Raw genomic sequence first — 19449 nt, 5'->3', positions numbered from 1 at the left:
ACAAAGGCAGAGGCTGGAATCCATGGTTTGCCCACCTGTAGCAAAAAACTGCTTGCCACCAAATAGAGTTCTCAAATTACTGTCTCTTCCACATATACCTATTTCCTGAGTAAAGTAAACAAGAATTTTTGCACACCCCTCATCTTCATTTTAAAAGGAACTAAAGCCTAGAGGTATAGATGCAGAGAGAAGTATGTGTGCACAGTTCTGAAGCATTCACAGAAGAATGGCTACACCCAGGATATGTTACCTCTACAGCAATTAAGGCTAGCAACTTTGGGGAGGGGACAAGAGGCAGAGTCATGGCAGAAGGCAGAGCCAGGCAGATGGCTTTGTCATGAGCCATTAAAGGTAAAGGTAAAGGGACCCCTGACTATTAGGTCCAGTCGTGACCGACTCTGGGGTTGCGGCGCTCATCTCGCTTTATTGGCCGAGGGAGCCAGCGTACAGCTTCCGGGTCATGTGGCCAGCATGACTAAGCCGCTTCTGGCGAACCAGAGCAGCGCACGGAAATGCCGTTTACCTTCCCGCCAGAGCGATACCTATTTATCTACTTGCACGTTGACGTGCTTTCAAACTGCTAGGTTGGCAGGAGCAGGGACCGAGCAACGGGAGCTCACCCCGTCGCGGGGATTTGAACCACCAACCTTCTGATCGGCAAGTCCTAGGCTCTGTGGTTTAACCCACATTGCCACCCGCGTCCCTTGAGCCATTAGCCACTTCATTAATTTTATCTTTAAGGTAGTTGATTTTGCTGCTAAAGACCAACAGGGCTCCCCCTCTGTAAATGCATGGACTCTGACAAAGTGAAGGCTGAACAGAATATCCAGTTTTCAAGACATGTAGCTGAAGGTTCTGTTTAAAGATTGGGAGGGGCAAAAGGCTATCAGAACACAATATATAAACATATATGAGCAAATCATGCGGGCATGTGTGCACATTTTTATTTATATACACCACCCTCTGATAAAATATCAGGGCAGTGTACACTCTTTAAACCCCATTAAAACACCAGATAACAATAATTAAAATGACTGGCTACTCAACAAAAATTTAAACAACTGCACTTGCTTGACCCTTTTCATTCATACCCTGTTTTTCATGGCCCAGAATCTTCAATCTAGATACTTGAAGCACAAACAATGCCACCTTGATACCATTTCCCCTAATACATGCATATATATATATATATATATATATATATATATATATATATATGGTAGACACTGTTTGGTTAGATAACTGTATCACAAAATTTGGATAACTGCAAATGCTGAAAGATAGCTGTATTTTGGTTTGCATCAGTGGGGTGCGGTCAGTGGACTAGGGGAACTAGGCTAGAGCCCTAAATGTTCCCCTGGTGCCTTCTTCCCAAAGCCCAGGAAGCTCACAAACGTGACGTCACACCCCCATCACTGTCACAAGCTGGCGCCTCTGGCCCTAACTGTTCCCCTAGGAAAAGTTTCACCGCAGGCCATCGATTTGCATATCGGACTGGGAAGTGCAAATTTGGTAGATTTGCCTATAGAATGAACTGAATGGAACTTCTCTCCCACCTCAAGTGCTATGATATGTTTAGAAAAGTTATTTCCATAATGTTGGACAGAGAAACAGAAGAAAGGCTTGTGCAAAATTAACCAATAGCTGTGAAACGGAAAATAGTAGAGGAACGTGGATTGAGACACACCCAGTACTGGATTTACATATAAGCTAAACAGCCTATAGCTTAGGGCACTGGCGGAGGGAGAGGAGTGAGGGGGGAACGCAGCGCTCCCGGCAGTGTGATCCCAGTGGGGTGCCATCGTAGCTGCCTCCCGCTAATGCTGGGCGCCACGCCCATTTGGGTGGCGCGCCATGCCTTGGGACACATGCCAGCCGCGCCCCCATCTGCTCTCCGCCCTCCGGCCCCAGAACATGAAGCTCTGCCACTGGCTTAGGGTCCCACTCTCTTGGGGGCCCCCAAAAAATTTAAAGGAAAAAAACACCTGGATGTACATTTCCAAAATATAAGATAAAAAACAAATAAAATAAAACCCACATGCAGCAACGGTGTTTTGTTTTGTGTAGACTCCTATGATGTAAGTAATGGGCCCTGCCTGCTAGCCTGCTCCCTAAAATATCACTGGTTTGCTCATTTCTATATCAATTACTTTGATAAAATACATATTTTGTTATGTGCAAATGGCTTTAGAAACCTATTAGGTCCATAAAATACCACATAGCATACATTCAACACAAAAAACAGCGACAATTTGTTGTTGACAAAGGACATTACCTTCAGTAGCTTAGGGCCTCATCAAACCTAAATATAGCCCTGGACACATCCATACATTCCTACTCCTAACACTACTGCAATCTAGGCTTGGTTATAACTCTGACTTCTCCTCTGTTCGTGCACAACAGAGGTGGGGCTGTTTGCGTTTAAAATGCCTAGATTTCAGTGCCATGTAAAGCTGGGCATAATTATTTACTAAATTTGTATGCTACCCTCCATCTGTAGATCCCACAGTGGTTATGAATGAAGCAGGTCAAACAACTGTGCACTTGTCTGTTCACATATTGCTTCTGATAGCCATTTTTCCCTCCCAGTGTTTACCCAGAATATTCAGCTATGTGTCTTGGACACCTGAAATCCTATTCAGCCTCTACTTTGTCTTCTGAATTTTTGTCCTAGACATTTTCAAACTTACTTCAGTAACCTTAAAGTCTAGTAACCTGCTTGAAATAAGTAAAGGATCCTGAAGCTGAGGATCTGAGGGTGCTAAAATGTGTACGGTGCAATCTGAGGGAAAAGCGGGTGGGCTTTGGATAGGGGAATCCACTGCTGCTGTTATGATCTCTTACTGCTGGTGACATTTGCATTTGTATATGGAAACTTCTGTTGGCTCTCTGCCTACCAAGACTGCTTGTGAAATAGAAAGTAGGGAGGAAAAGGACCAGAGGCACAGGAAGGTACAAGACAACCATGGAAAGAGCCTAAGAAAAGTAATCTTTGCCAGTCCTAGCAACCATTACGGTCTCTACCTTCTGGCCGAAGCAACCAATGCACAAGAAAAATGGAAGCAAAGGAGACATGGTGACAAACTAGCTCTACTTTAATTAACAGGCCACTCCATTAATGTAATAACCTTGGAGTCATTTTATGCTGATCGCTGGAGCGCTGTCTGTGAAATGGGAGCAATAAATGGGAGTTCTAAACCTCAATGTGCATGATAAACCTCAATGTGCATGATAAAGCTCAGGAAAGCTTTGAAACACCTCTTCCTTAATTTGTTTGGCATTAGAGAAAGCCGGGAAGGTCAAGTGACTTGAAGTGAGCCTGCATTTCAAGAGAGGGCAGGGCAAAGGTGCTATATCTGGCACAGGTAGAAGGTGGTAGATGGGGTCGGAGTGATTGCAGAAAAGCTTGGTTTAAGAATAAGGTATTGGAGCAGGATTCCAAGAGCAAAACAGAAATGGGTTGACAAACGAGAGTGAGAAAGATTGTCCTCAACGGAATGGGCTTTCCAAAGCAACTGGCAAGGCTGGGCCAGTCTCCACAAGGGAGAGGAACTGTCATGCGAGATTGAGCCAAGCAGTTCATCAGACTCTCCTTGCGGATATAATATCTTGAATTCCTAAGGAAAAGTCACCGTCTGATTATGTATCTAGGCCAAATGCAATGAGGGCGATGTGGGCAGGAGAGTGAGTGCTGCTGGGGAATTCCTTCCTGAAGTAGCTGAAGATGTTTGTGTCTCAAAGAAATAGGGCTGTCATTGCACCCTGGCTGCAGATCCTGTGCCTGGGGGAGATTAGAGGTCTTGCTTCTCAGCTTGGGTCGTAACTGGTGTAATATGTTTTGGAAGGGTCACAGCTACATGCTCTATGCATTTTGTCAAAGTAAATAAACCCTGATTTATTTATTTTTAAAAAATATAATTTGCAGTTGTCTTCCTAATTTGTCTCTGGCCATCATTGAAGCTACTGTGCTGTTGTCGTTGTTGTTTTGAAAAAAGAGTTTGCCTTGTCTTGCAAGGCTGTTCTTAAGGGATCAGCCTTGGCTGAGAAAGTGTCCCTTGGTGTGCTCTGACGCCTCAGACAGTGTTGTAAGATCAAATTGCATGGTTCCCACCAATTATTATGCAGCAACATTGTTCGCTTTGCACTGATTTTGTATGGAGAATGAGCTGTAACCCACAGGTGTCTCTGTGTTTTGTTTAAAAACTGAACAAGCACTATGGAGAACCTTCACTGAATTAGGAACATACATGGAACATAAATCTCTCTCTGGAAATTTACCATAGACCAACAGTCCAATCTTTATGCAAGCAAAACACACCTGTAGCCCACCTTGCTCTTTCATGCTTCCTCTTACCTGTTCATAGATATTTTTCATCAACTCTGCTACAGCAAGAAGTCCACTCAGTTTCGCTTCAAGTTCAGTTTTGTGCAGGAAGCCGTTGTCCAGATCCTGTGTAGAACAGCAAGAGAAGAAGAGTTCGTGTTTTTTCATTTGAGCTGGAACCTTTGACCAAAAGTTAAGAGTGCCCCAACATATTGTTGGGGAGGGAGGAAGTACCCTCTGCTGACCAGTGCTTAGATGCTCTCATTCCTACCACAACGCTGACCTTCCCCATTCAATACCACAGGGCTTGAATAATCATACACCGATTCTCCTACTTCCATATGCGCCGTTACAAAATGCAAGCTGCTTAAAAACATACACCCATGTCAAAGATCAGTGGTTTTAAAAAACCTTGTGCTTTTCAGGAACACTTTCCATGTTGACTTCTTTGTTAATGAATGCTCTTACTGCATCTCCAGGCAGTACAGATTATTCTGGGGCATGCTCAATTTGTATAAGGTGATGGCAAGCATATTCAGTCTCACTGCTGCCACACCAACACTCACCCAGCCTTCTTCTGAAGCTGATCGTTGCTATGGAAGATCACAATGTGTGTACAATCTACTTTCCAGGTTTGCTTTTCCTCCTCCACCTATCTTCTTGTTGGGAAACTTTTCGGAAGCTTTTGAGGAGGCCACCCAGATGCTATTGGTCCACAACCCCCATCATCCCTGATCATTAACCGTGTTGAATGGGGCTGATGGGAGTTGGAGTCCAACGGCATCCAGAGGGCCACAGGTTCCATATCCCTACTTTAGAGGAACTCCAAATTTCCTGTTTGGAAACCAAAATCACAGATTGAGGGAGTTCTGGTATGTGTACCTGCTCTCATTTAGGTTTGGATTATACACATCCCTTTTCGCTCCATGTCCCAAAATATATGTAAGATTTTATCACTGCTTTAGGGTTGCATCAAACAAAGTTTCTCCATTTGTACAAGGGCTTCTGCAACAAACTTCCCTTCCCTCTCCTTTTCCTCATGCTGCCATTTGCTCTGGAGGGTTAGGGGCATGCACACCAACTCCTGGGACACGGATGGCGCTGTGGTCTAAACCACAGAGCCTAGGGCTTGCTGATCGGAAGGTCGGTGGTTTGAATACCTGCAACGGGGTGAGCTCCTGTTGCTTGGTCCCTGCTCCTGCCAACCTAGCAGTTCGAAAGCACGTCAAAGTGCAAGTAGATAAATAGGTACTGCTCCAGTGGGAAGGTAAATGGCATTTCCATGTGCTGCTCTTGTTTTGCCAGAAGCAGCTTAGGCATGCTGGCCACATGTCCCGGAAAAACTGCGGACAAACGCCTGCTCCCTCGGCCAGTAAAACGAGATGAGCGTCACAACCCCAGAGTCGTCTGCGACTGGACCTAATGGTCGGGGTCCCTTCACCTTTGCCTTTACCTTTACACCAACTCCTAGGGGCTAAGGCAGTCCCCCCCAATGTATTTTTGATGAGACCAGACCCCCTCAATGTTTAGAGGACGTTCGGCTCTGCCCCCCGGCCCTCAGGACATCACACATGTGACATCAGGATGTCGATCCGGCCACTCAATCAACTTGCAAAGATGGTGACTCTGGTTAGGGGGAACCTCATAAACAGATTTGGGAGGAATGGGGGGGGAGAGGGAGGGAAAGTTTTGTTGCACAAGGAGAAGCCCTTGCCCAAATGGTATGACATTGCTGCATATAACTCTTCATTCTGTTGGAAATTAGGTGGCTCACAGAAGGAAGGAAGTTGGGCTGGTCCACAAATTACTCTTTGAATTAGAAGAAAAACTTAGGCTGTTGAATGGCACCAGCAGAGTAAACAGAAAGGTAGTTGCAAGCTGGTTTCAATGCAGGATGGACACATGTAAAAGGAATTCGTAATTCATAGCAGCAGCAGTATATCACAGAGAATATTTTTTGACGCCCAGCTTTGCTTCGTACTTAAAGGTCCCCATAGCAATCACCTTCAATGAACATTCAAGGCTGTCCATCAAGAGGTGGAGTGAGGCAACTTAGAAGTAACACAAGAGCGTCGTTATGCCTTAAGAACAGGAAAGGCTGGAAATTTCTGTTTGCACTTAAAACATCATGGAAATCTTGAACAAGTTTCTTATAATCATACAGGTTTGTCCCAGACATGCTTGTCTGACTGCCAGATGACAATCAACAATTACAGGTTGTCTTGGTTCCAATGTTTTTAAAACCTCCTTTTCGGAAGAATAATTATAATCAAGGTCAGAGGCCAAAATTATTCAATACAATAATATGGCTGCTGCCCAAAATCATGATTCATTTACAGCAGTATCTAGAAATAACAAATGCTGTAAGGATTTAACAATTATCGCAGTCCAAGTTTCGCTTGTCCTGTAAGTGGCAGCCAGGACATTGACAAAACTAACAAGTTGGATTAGAAAGTGCAAATCCATTTTGAAAATTAAAAAGCCAAATTGTCTAATTTTGAGAACTCAATTTTTAACCCCTCTTTCACTTTATTCATTTCAGTAATATTTTTTTCAGCGTATAAATTATATTAAAAAAGAGATAATTGACACCTTTTTGAACTTCAACACTTTTGGTTTAAATAATCACTGTGTTTGTTTTTCATTTATTCCTAGTGGTCCAAATGGACCTATAACCACCCTTTTCAGGCAGACACAACTTAGTCAGGTCTAACCACACTATTTCCATTTTTCTTCCTCTTTGAAACCATATCCACCCCATTCAAAACCAGTCCATTTTCTCTCTTTTTGTCTCTCTCTCATGCCTGCCTGTGTCCATTCCAAAGCAGCAATCTTGGGGTTCCTGGTTTAAACAAAAGAATGGCCCAACCCCCCAAAATGGAAAAGCCTTTAAAAGTTTTCTCTCTCTTCCATAAGAGATTTTATGTAAACCTTGCCAGTGATGCAGCTGTCATCAAGGGAGGAGGGTATAGGGCTGGGAACCAGCCTTACCACTGCATGGATGTGAAACTGAAGAGTTTTGGGTCTACTTTACCTTTTTGAGTGTCATGAAGGTGAATTCCATCCCAGTGCGTTTGTTTATTTCTTCCTCATATCTAAAGGAAAGGAAGGATGGCTGGTATGAATGAAATGGCAAAAGGTATAATTTAAGCAGTGTATATAATTTAGGCTCTCAAGATCTGTTTGTTTATTTCTTCCGCATATCTAAAGGAAAAGAGGGATGATTGGTATGAACGGAATGGCAGAAGGTATAATTTAAACAGTGCATATAATTTAGCTGCTCTAGATTGATTTCCATTTTCTGTTTAGGAAACAGAACCGGTGTTTTCTTTACATCCATCCCATCCCACTCACACGCCAGAAAAAAGTCACGCCTGAGCTATCATCTCATTAACTTGTGAATTATCATACCTCTTAGAGACATAATTTTGAATGATGGGCCCATTCTGCTGGATCCTGTACAGATAATGCTGCAATAAGAGACTGCCCCTGCCCTAAAGAGTCTGCAGAATGACTAGAAAATGTTTGGGAGGAGAAATAATGTGAGAAATAATAGCAGACGAAATAAGGGCACTGGGCGAGTGCAGAAGATGTAGGAAAATAATCTCTAATTAGCATGTGGCTAATCACGTCATCCCACTGCCTCAAAGAACAAAAGAGATTTCCTTCATCTGCACCACCCCATTTCCTTCTTCCCAAGCACAGTTCAAAACGATTGTGGCTGGTGGCTGTAGCTCCTTTCTGGTCTTCTCCAACACCACACTGCAGTTCCTTATCACATCAGATCAGGATTTTGCAAACTTGAGTTTCCAGCTGTTTTTGGACTACAACTCCCATCATCCAAAGCTAGCAGGACCAATGGTCAAGGATGATGGGAATTGTAGTCCAAAAACAGCTTGGGAGTTTGGGAAACTCTGCATCAAATGCCCATTTCATATGGTTACTTCCCATGGCGGTGCTTCTCTCTTACCTTATCTGCATCAAGAATGCTTACATTATATCCTATGGTATAAGAAACGGCATCTGCCACCCCCCTGCATGGAACAATAATTATAGTGCATGGAACAATAATTATAATGTTTCAAAATGTGAATCAAGGGGCTCAACTAATGGAACCCTTTCTAGAGAACACCAAAAACAGAGCAGACCCCTAGGGCAGCTGTTGCCATTTTATATTATTATGATGGGAAGAGTTGCATTGTGTTGACTGATGTTCACCACCACCACCTGCTGCTTCCATCCTTTCTACAGAGTGCAGCAGCAAACGTTAGAGCTACAATGACTAAGGTCTCAAAGCCCTACATCTCCAATTTCATCTGCTCAACTGACATACAGCTTTGCCAAAGGATGACAATGCCAACGTCTCCAGGCTTAACAGAACTGGATGGACAGGGTGGTGCCCCCTTGTATCTAAGTTCCCAGAAGAGGCCCCATCACTGTAGGTGTTTTAAACAGGTTTGTTAAGGAGCTAAAGAAGATGGGATGGGAGTGAGGCAACTCCATTTTGTGATGCTGGCAGTCTGCAGTCATAAAGACACTTGTGATCCATTTTCTTCTCAACAGGAAGTAATGGAATGTAGCCTTGGGTGGCATGAAGGTCCCACAGGGGCCCCTGAGGCAAGCTGTGAACACAATGGACTGCATTAATATCCCCTAACAACTTAGAATGCTTTCTCTTCAGTAATGCAATAGCTTGTTATTGTCTAAGTAATAAAAAGCATGCCTTTCCTGAGATCAAATGAGAGTGGTGTTGAGGCATGGCTGGAGGGCTCCAGATGTTGTGTGTTATCGATACGACTGTGATACATTTTACTCCTGCCCCCCGCCTTTAGGTTTCTGGACAGAACCAGGAAACTGCATTTAATTCTTTCCCCCTCTGCTCTTTAAATTACCTTAAGATGTTGGTTTCAGTTTGCACCTTGTGCCTTAGCAATGCACAGTGCCTCACAGTAGGGTTCCCAGGCTGCAACCTGGAGAATAAGTCTCTCTCTTTAAATGTGACAGACTGGGGGCAAAGTGGGGGCTGAACCTGAACACAAATAAGAAGAGCTCTGCTGAGATGGACTGGTCTGTCCCCTTCTGCATTGTGTTTCCAACCAGATGCCTATGGCAAACACAGAAGTTGGACAGAAGGACAATAGCTTTCTTCTGCTGTTGTTCTCCAGAAACTGGTACTCAAAGGCATGCAGGTTCTTGACTAGTAGCCACTGATAGCTTTATTCTCCACCAGACTGTCTAATCCCCTTTGAAATCCATCTATAACTTCTACACTAGGCATTTACTATGTAACAGCCACACTTTGTTCACTGACATTTTCCAGGGCATTTGCAGGACACCATCAACATCACACTATTGTATTCTTCGGTTTTCCTCACGCTTCTCTCATTTCTTGCAGAACACAGAAAATTTGGGTAGGGTAGTGGAACAATCTCCACAGGTCTGGTCACCTTAGTGCTTCTTTCGTGCCCTTCATTAAAAGGGTGTTTTTCTAACGTGTGCAGTGACCAGTGCTATTTTTCTAGAAGAGGTGTTGGAGCTCAGTACAAACATCTGCCTTGTTCTCTTAGAATGGCAATGGTGCCCACCTGAGAGGTGCCAGAGCTGAGCTCCAGTGAAATCTGGCTGAAAAAAAGCCCTGGCAGTGACATATCAGAGCCTATCACCATGGATGTACTTCGCTACTCATTACAGTGCTACCTCTGGTTACGAACTTAATTCAGTCTGGAGGTCTGTTCTTAACCTGAAACCGTTCTTAACCGGCGGTATCACTTTAGCTAATGGGGCCTCCCACTGCCGCTGTGCCGCCGCCACACAATTTCTGTTCTCATCCTGAGGTAAAATTCTTAACCCAAGGTACTATTTCTGGTTGAGCGGAGTCCGTAATCTGAAGCGTTTGTAATCTGAGGTGTTTGTAACCCGAGGTATTTCACAATGAAGTGCTTTCACAGAATTAGGCCGGGGCCATGGAAATGTTCGCCCATTTTCAGATCTGGCGTAGGAGCCTTCAAGCAGGGGTAAGGGAACAAATTCAACAAGCAGAAACCCATTCAAGGACAGAAGGACAGGCCTGGCCATCAGAAGCTTCATACGGCTAGCCATAATAGAAGCTGGTCTTGCAAACCTCTGTTCCAGAGATGGGGAAGCTGTGGCCCTGCAGATCTTCTTGGACCAGAGCTCCCTTCATTACTGACCACTGGCCAGGCAGGCTGGGGTTGATAGGAGCTGGAGTCCGAGAACATTTGGTGGTCACACGTTCCATAACTCTACTGTGCTTGAAGTGGGTCCTGAACATGCAAGGTGACTTGCTGGGCTAAGTCAAACCCTGAGGTCCCCGAACCAGCAGTGCAGTCAACGCAGACACCATGACTCTGTATGAAAAAGCCCCAATGAACAGAAAGAGCCCGAGGCTGAGGGAAGAGAGCTCTTCCAATTCAGAATGGGTGATGACAGCACCTCCTCCCCACCCTGGGAGCTACCTCTTTCATAAGCCCCATTACAAGGATAGTGGCAGAAATGTTGGTTCTTCTGGTTCTTCTGCCCTTTGGCTGGAATGCTTGGCTTGTTGCCAGAGCACACACGCTACGCTTAATTACAGCCTGCCTCATGCATAGAACCCTGATCCCTCTTCAGTCTCTTTTGCAACTCCTTCTGATACCTCCTGCCTTCAGCCCACCCTGAGAGAAGGCTTTATGTATTGCAAGGCCCTGACATACTTTACCCGAGGGAGGTAGGAGAGGAGCAAACAGGAGACATGTCGGTCTTGATGGGGTTGCAGAGCAACCTGATCAAAGCCTGCCAAACCATCCACGTTCCTTTAACCAGGGCTGATTGCGTAGGAGTCCCTGGTATCAAGGACTTGCATCCAGGAGTTGACTCATACGGACATGGAAGGTTCATTCCCAACTACAACAGCTGGAGATCCTCACTGAGAATCACAAGTGCAGGGCAAGGAGGGTGGTGGTGGGGATTAATTATAAAGTGCCCACTAGGTAAAACCCATATTGTATACCTTATTTTAAAATATTTTATTTTATTTGTTATAACATTTCTATCCCATCTTTCATCCAAAGGACTCAAGGCAGCATATATGGTTCTGCCCCACCTCATTTCAGGCTAACAACAGCTTTGTGAGGTAGCTTAGGCTTCAAGACAGTAACCAGCCCAAGATCGCTGAGTGAGTTTTGTGGCTGAGTGGGGTTTTGAACCCTGGCTGCCCAGGGCCCAGTCCAGCACTCTAACCAGTACAGTGGTACCTCAGGTTAGTACTTAATTCGTTCCGGAGGTCCGTTCTTAACCTGAAACTGTTCTTAACCTGAAGCACCACTTTAGCTCTGGTTTCTCTTCAGATCGTATAGATCTTTCGCCTTTTACTGAAGCAAAGTTCTTAACCCGAGGTACTATTTCTGGGTTAGCGGAGTCTGTAACCTGAAGCGTCTGTAACCTGAAGCGTATGTAACCTGAGATATCACTGTACACCACAGTGGCTCTCATGTTAGTGTCTGCACACAAGTGTGATGACATTAGGCGTAGCCTAGTGGATGTTAGCACTTCCTGTCTGCTGCCTTTTCATATTTTCTCAGCATGGGCTCATTTGTGTTGTCAGAAAGAAGGGGTGGGAAAGCTGTGGCCCTCCAGATGTTTTAAACTGCAGCTCCCATCAACTCCATTGACCTTCTGCATGGTCAATAGTCAGGGATAATGGTGTTGCAGTCCAGGAACAACTGTTGGTTCCCCACCCATGTCATGAAGGATGCCCAGAGCAACCTCTAACACATTTAAAAATAAACAACCAAAGATAGTGAATATAATGATCAAATCAACGTGCAAGACAGAAACAGCCATTTTCAGTTCAAGACTGAAGTTTTCAGACTGTGTTCCAGGGAACCCTGGGGGCTAAGAGGTTTATTAATGAGAAGAGCAGCAATGGTGGACAACAGCTTATGTGCCTTTAACAATATATCCTTGCAATGTGTAAGCCACCAAGAGTGGCTAGGGAAACCCAGACAGATGGGTGGGGTATAAATAATAAAATTATTATTATGATGTGCAGTCTTGAAAGTGCCAGACATTTTGGCTATACTCTCAGTTCTTGTGGAACACATAGCTAAATATAATAGGTCAGGTGTGTTGATGCTTTGCACTAATTGAGGAATGCGCCTAACAACATGCTCGCCAAACCTTTGCCATGTGCATCCGCTCCTTGAAAGGCAAATTCATGTCAAGGATTCCTTAAGGGAAGAAGGTTTTGAATCCCACTGATCTGATAGTTCCTGGAAATTCAAGTGATCAAGTGGGATGCAATCATGAGGACATTATCAGAGTTTTACTTTGCCACAGAGAAATAGAGCATTGAACATATCCTCCTAACAAGAGTTTGGAATCTCTTTCACTAGAAGATGGGAAACCGTGACATATGTAAACAGAATAAAATTTGCAATGTTATGCACATGTGATTCTGCAGAAGTAGCCATATCCAGCTTACTGATTTTATACAATAATTGGTAAAAGTATTTGAAACAATTCAAAAGGTCTGTGTACTTGGTATAAGTGTGTGCCAAAGACACAAATATCATACCCTCCAATGTTTCTCTAATGAAAATAGGGACGTCCTATTTAATAATAATAATAATAATAATAATAATAATAATAATAATAATAATAATAATTTATACTCCACCCATCTGAGGGTTGCCCCAAGGCCTCTGGGCAGCAGCTTCCAACATATATAAAAACATCTCTGAGGCAAATGCTCTGGGAAATACCACATAGTGATCTCCGATCTCAATCTCATGTTATCTGTGGCCCGATAGCAGTAGGAATTCACTATGGGTTCGATTTTCAGACACCTGCATATCTTAGAAATCTGTCTATACCAACTTATCAGCATCTTTTTACCAAAGCCAGATTAAATGAATTCCCATCAGAAGAAGTGCTAAATGGCAGACTGAGAGGCATCCCTTATCAGAATAGGGTCTGTGCATGCTCTCAGGACGTCAACTGTATGAGGCATATCCTACTGTATTGCAGACAATATGAGCAAGCTAGGGATCTATTGATTAAACCCTGACTGGCAAATCGGCCGGGTAAATCTGAAGCCTACTATACTGAATATCTTCTGAATGACAAGTCTAATGATATCAGTGGAGTCTCCTTCTTTGGAGGTCTTTAAGCAGAGGCTTGACAACCATATGTCAGGAGTGCTCTGATGGTGTTTCCTGCTTGGCAGGGGGTTGGACTCGATGGCCCTTGTGGTCTATTCCAACTCTATGATTCTATGATTCTATGATCACAGTGGCCATGGCAAAGTTTCTTTTGGTAGTCATACGTATCACAGATCAACATACTCAAGACTAAACAAATATTGTCTTGGTCTTCCTCTCCCAGGGGGTTGTCTGTATGAATCTATATTTTATTCTGAATCTATGTTATGGGTCTTTGGACCGCAATAAAGATTTATTATATTATATAAAAACACAATAAAACACTAAACTTGAAAAAAACTTCCCTATACAGGACTATCTTCAGATGGCTTGGGGAGTTGGATAACTCCATACCCTCCAACATTTCTTTGATGAAAATAGGGGCTTCCTGGGACATTCTGGGATTATGTCAAAAACTAGGACAGCTCCAGTAAATCTGGGACTGTCCCTGGAAAATAGGGACTCTTGGAGGGTCTGAAATATCCTTTGCTTCAAAAAAGCATGGCAGTTTCATCTGCACTGATATCACTGCTAGTTAATGGGGGGGGGGAGGATCTTAACAAATGTACTTGGAATACACTGACCTTTTGCAATCTACCTTTGACTGCAATAAGGAGACCATGATAAAATATTGCTCTGCTACTGATATCGGCCCCACTTTACTAAAATCTAAAATGGTAACCAGATTACTATGGAGACTCAGGATATTTTTTCTTTGTGACAGTAGACTGGGGCCTTTGAACAATCCAGTAACAAGTCAAGCTGGTTTGAGCTGAAGTGCAGTGCTATATTAGGAGAAAGTCCCTTTAGCATGGCTTCAGGTTTTTGAGATAATTTTTTACAACAACGTTAATAAATGTGTAAACGCAAAAGCACAGCTTTCAGAGTTAACTTGGAACCTAAACACAGCAAACCTGGAAGCAGGTGTTCCGGTTTGCGAACTTTTTTCAGAAGCCGAACGTGCTCCGTTTTGAGTGTTACGCTTCCAATTTGAGTGCCACACTTCCGTTTTGAGTGTTAGGCTGAGGTCTGTCTTCTGTTTTTGCTATTTATTTTGCTTTTTTGTTTTTGTGACTTTGTGGAACCCAGTTCAGCTACTGATTGATTGATTGATTGACTGCAGTACATTATTGCTTTAATTTTGTGTATCAATGGTCTTGTTAGTAAAATTCATGTTAAATTGCTGTTTTAGGGGTTGCTTTTAAAAGTCTGGAATGGATTAATCCATTTTGCATTACTTTCTATGGGAAAGCGTGCCTTGGTTTTGGAACGCTCTGGTTTTGGAATGGACTTCCGGAACGGATTAAGTTTGAGAACCAAGGTACTACTGTATATGGATTTGGTAAACTTGGAATATGTTGGCACCAACTGCAATAGCTGGAGACTGATCCAACAGATATCTACCTATAGTGGCATTTCTTGTTACATACAGGCTTCCAGACGATACCAAAGCCAACCAAATCTGTCTCTATGCTGATCGCAAAAAACCAAATCAGAGCAAGAGAAAAGCTTCCTGCCATCCCTCTGGGAAGAACAGTTTAAATCCATTTCACAGGGCTGAACAATTGCCAAAATGGGAAAATGCACATTTTCCAAGTCTTTTTGCACAAAAGGCCTCCGTTTTGGTTCAGCTCTGTTTAGAAAAGGTGTATATTTCTTACAAGTAAAGTGTTTTTTGGGGGGGTATTTCTACTGAAAGCACTATTTCTAGACCAAAAACCAAAACAGGAGCATACCGTATTTTTCGCTCTATAAGATGCACCCAACCATAAGACGCGCCTAGTTTTAGAGGAGGAGAACAAGAAAAAACTTCTCTCCCTCTCTGCACAGCGCCCCTTCAGTGAAGCGGTAGGAGAAATGGAGCTCCTTCCGTTTCTCCTCCTGCTTCACTGAAGGGGCGCTGCACAGAGAGCGAGAGCTGCGCAGCGCCTCTCCATGGCTTCAGGGATAGCCATGCCAAGCCTCTTCAGGGGAGGGGGAACTTTCCTCCCATTGCCCTGAAGAGGCTTCACGTGGCTATCCCTGAAGGCAGGAGAGCAAGAGGAATCGGTGCGCACCAATCCCTCTTGCTCTCCTGGCTTCAGGGATAGCTGCGCAGCCTGCATTCACTCCAAAAGACGCACACATATTTCCCCTTACTTTTTAGGAAGGGAAAAGTGCGTCTTATAGAGCAAAAAATACGGTAATTGGTGCAGCCCTACATGTAATGCAGCTTGCAATCAATATTATGCAAGGAAGAAAGGAAGAAAAGAAGCAGAAAAGAGGAGAGGACTGTCTGAAAATGATTGTTGCATGCATATTATTGGCAATTGGTTTAATTGTGGAACATTTTATGCATCTAGTCCCAGCCTGCCACCAGCAACCACATATTTTCTACCTATAATCTTTTCCAAGCAGAAAATCATGATTTTCATGACATCTCTAAATAAAACTTGCTGGTCCAAAACTGAGAGAAACCTTTAGTCAATTGGAAAAGTGATCAGAAGCCCTAAGAATCAAATTGAAAAGCATGGCCCTTGGACAGAAACATTTAATTAACTCTCAGCTGTTGTTATGAAAAGAACAACAATAATATCTTTAAAAGGAAATTTCACAGGTTTTAACTCTACAGTTAAATATGTTGCTGGCAAATTCTGGTTTTTTTGGTTGTCGTTTCCCTTGGGAAACATTGCCATTGTGTAATAACGACAGCCTCATTACTTTGCTTAATGACTTATGGTGTCAGGGGATATCTTTTCAAAGTTCTCAAACTGGATCCTGGCATGTTTCTCTTGCTTCAGTGAAAGTAAAAGTAAAAAATCTTCCAACCTGCTCAAGAGTAATAAAAATAAAGATCTTAGGACCAGGAAAGCAGATCTAGGAAAACATCCTGATGGCTTTATTTTTAGGAACTGGGAATGCATTCTCATACCAATGGTTTAACCTAAATGACCCTGAACATCTGGATTGTTGGGATGATAGGGACACCTGGATGATCTCCCAGATCTACAAGCCCATTCTCAAGATCTTTGTTCCACGATTTGTGTCTGCTCTGCCAAATGGATGTGAAAGATGCGGTGTCAAAAATCCCACCTGCCTCATTCTGCAGCATCAAATCACCCACTATTCCACCTGGCAATCCAGTTCCTCTTTTATCTAGGTTGGTGTGACCTTGAGAATACTTACTTGCAAATAGGGCTTATGACAGAGATGGCTGCATCTATGTATCTTTTTTATTTTTAAGACTATTCACAGGTAGGTATATTATTATTTATCCAGTTTTATTTACAACTCCTATAATTGCTAGGTGAAGAACAGAGGGTGCTTATCTATCTATCTATCATCTATCTATCTATCACCTATCTATCTATCATCTATCTCTATCATCTATCTATCTATCTATCTGTCTGTCTGTCTCAAACCCTGCCTGAAGCCTTACAATCTGATTATAACAGGACAAGATAAGGAGGGAGATGAAATGAAAGTAAAACAATGACTGACCAAATAAATGCATCCTTAAGTCACTTGTGAATATACTAATAGAAGAGGAAAAACTGACTGTTGGGTGGGGAGTCCTAGAATCAGGAAGCTGCCAAGGAAAAGGAATGTAGGCAGGAAATACAAGTACTAATATCAGGCTGGTATTAGAAGAGTGCAGACTCCAGGAAGGAACAGAGAGAAAGAATAGCTGAATGTTGTAGGAGGAGTGAGACTGAAGGGTAAGTAGACTACATTTACACATAATTAATTACACATTAAGCTCCCTTTGCTTCTCATGTTTCCTTTCCATTTGGTTGAACTTTGCACATTCAGCCAACATGCATTATCTAGCAATCAAGCCAACAATTGGAACAGGACATTAAAATACGGTTCACAAAACCAAGTCTAAAATTAGGGGTTTTATTTGTTTCTCAAAAGAGAACAAATCTCTTCATGCATTGGCAATCTGATATTCAGTGCCCAGCTGAGCAGATCTCAACAAAAGAGGAAGTTCAATGCTGGCGCAATGAGTTTGTGGCCATTGCTGTTGTGCCAGGACCCTACTATGCCGTATTTACAAAGCTATTGTACTACCAACCTTACTGTATGTTTATGAAACATGGACCACTTATAAACACCATCTCCAACTCCTCAAAAGATTCCATCAATGGTGTCTCCAGAATTGTTTACATATCACTTGGGATGACAGACAAACTAAGAAGCAAAGATCACCAGTGTTGAAGCAATGATTCTTCAACATCAACTGTGTTGGACTGGTCACGTTGTTTGGATGCCCAATTATCGTCTTCCAAAGCAACTCCTCCATTCTGAATTTAAAAATGGAAAGCGTAATGCTGGTGGTCAACAAAAGAGGTTTAAGACAAATCTTTTAAAATGTAGTATAAACACCAACAATTGGGAAACACTGGCCTGCAAGCGCTCCAATTGGAGAACAGCCTTTACCAAAGGTGTCATGGACTTTGAAGACGCTCAAACTCAGGAGGAAAGGGAGAAATGTGCTAAGAGGAAGGCACATTTGGCAAACCCTCACCATGATGAACACCAGTCTGGAAACCTATGTCCCCACTGTGGAAGGACGTGTGGATCCAGAATTGGACTCACTGTTAAGGCGAAGTGAAGAAGAAGAAGAAGAAGAAGAAGAAGAAGTCTTCTGCAGTGCTTCAACAACACTGGCGTTGCTGAACTCTCACCACATTTTCTCCTCAATTCCTATGTTGTGCAACCATGCAAGTGCATGGTTTTTACTTTAGATAATAAAAATGTGTATTAGGGGCAGTGGTGGAAGCAGTCTTTTGCATGTCAACCAAAGGTCTGTTGGAGAATTCTTGCCTCTCGAGCACAGGACAGAATGGTTATCTTTCATTTTACAAGCCCTCTAGAAAAAATCTCTCTCTCTCTCTCTCTCTCTCTCTCTCTCTGTTATGACATCTCATCTCAATACAGGACTATCTGTAGTGGATACAGATGTGAAGTATAAAGGTGTAATCTTTGAGGGGTGCACAGAATATGCAGAAAGATATGAATTAAGAGACAAGGAGGAGAGAGATGCTTTATAAATATGTCCACCAAACACTTGAAAGACCTAGAACAGGAGTGGGGAACCTGACCCATGGACAGGGATGGTGGGAGTTGTAGTCCAGCAATATCTGGAGGGCCACAAGTTCCTGATACCAGAGAAAGAAGAAAAGACTTACTTGCTACGGAAGGCGTCCATGGCATCCAACACTTCATCTAGTTCTGAATCCAGCTGTTCTTTTTCTGCATCAATTGACCGAACCTCTAGGTTCAGCCTGTTCATGTACTGGTCGTAGAGGAGTTTGATATCCAGCTCAGAAAGGGAGTTGTCTTGTTCTTTCAAAAAGTTCCATCTCGTGAGAAGGACTTGGTTGTGCTGTTCTAGGCTCTGGACCTGTGAGGTGGTCAATAAACAGAAAGATTAGACTACGGTGATCCTCTTGTCTACCTTTCATCACCAATACATGAGTTACTACATCCAAAATAAATCCTCAAAATTCTTATCCAGCCTTTTGATAAAGCAGCAACAGCAACCCCACCAACCCACATAACACCTAAGTTTTGTTGCACAGTTAAAAACCATTACCCCAAATTTCAATAATGAACATATTAAGACATCTGAAATTAACACCCTTTTATTGTGTGGGTTTGTTTATGTGTAAACTTTTGGATCCCATCCAGGACCAAATAGTCTCCTACCTGTAACGTAACTATTTCATTTAAGTATATTGCATTTTACTGTACAGGCAGTGTTTTTTTCTTTTCTTTTCAGGGGGTACTCAAGGTTACACAGTACCGACACTTTTTGGGGGTTGTTGTTGTTAAAAACTGTGGCACTTAACATAACATAACTTAACATAATAAAAATTATTTATTTAAAAAACAAACTGTGGCACCTTTCTAGAAAACCCCCTACTGTGTACACGTAAT

At 42.9% G+C, this 19449-nt stretch overlaps 1 protein-coding gene across 2 annotated transcripts in view; it reads right to left on the bottom strand.

Annotated features, from left to right (window-relative positions):
- Positions 1-19449, bottom strand: part of LOC309522235 (uncharacterized protein) — a 120872-nt gene that overhangs the window by 87552 nt on the left and 13871 nt on the right. For both annotated transcript variants that reach the window (XR_014214990.1, XM_082205410.1), the window contains exons 2-4: positions 18699-18913; positions 7359-7419; positions 4355-4450 (exon numbers count right to left, since the gene is read on the bottom strand). Coding sequence is in view for 1 of the 2 variants with exons in the window: in XM_082205410.1 (XP_082061536.1) it covers positions 4355-4450; positions 7359-7419; positions 18699-18913 (372 nt within the window). In the remaining variant the exon portion in view is untranslated. The remainder of the gene's footprint in view (positions 1-4354; positions 4451-7358; positions 7420-18698; positions 18914-19449) is intronic.

Source organism: Podarcis vaucheri, assembly GCF_965113315.1.
Source record: "Podarcis vaucheri genome assembly, chromosome: 2".
NCBI classification, from domain to species: domain Eukaryota; kingdom Metazoa; phylum Chordata; class Lepidosauria; order Squamata; family Lacertidae; genus Podarcis; species Podarcis vaucheri.
Note: the sequence above shows the minus strand (reverse complement) of the source record. Positions and strands in the feature narration are given on the sequence as shown.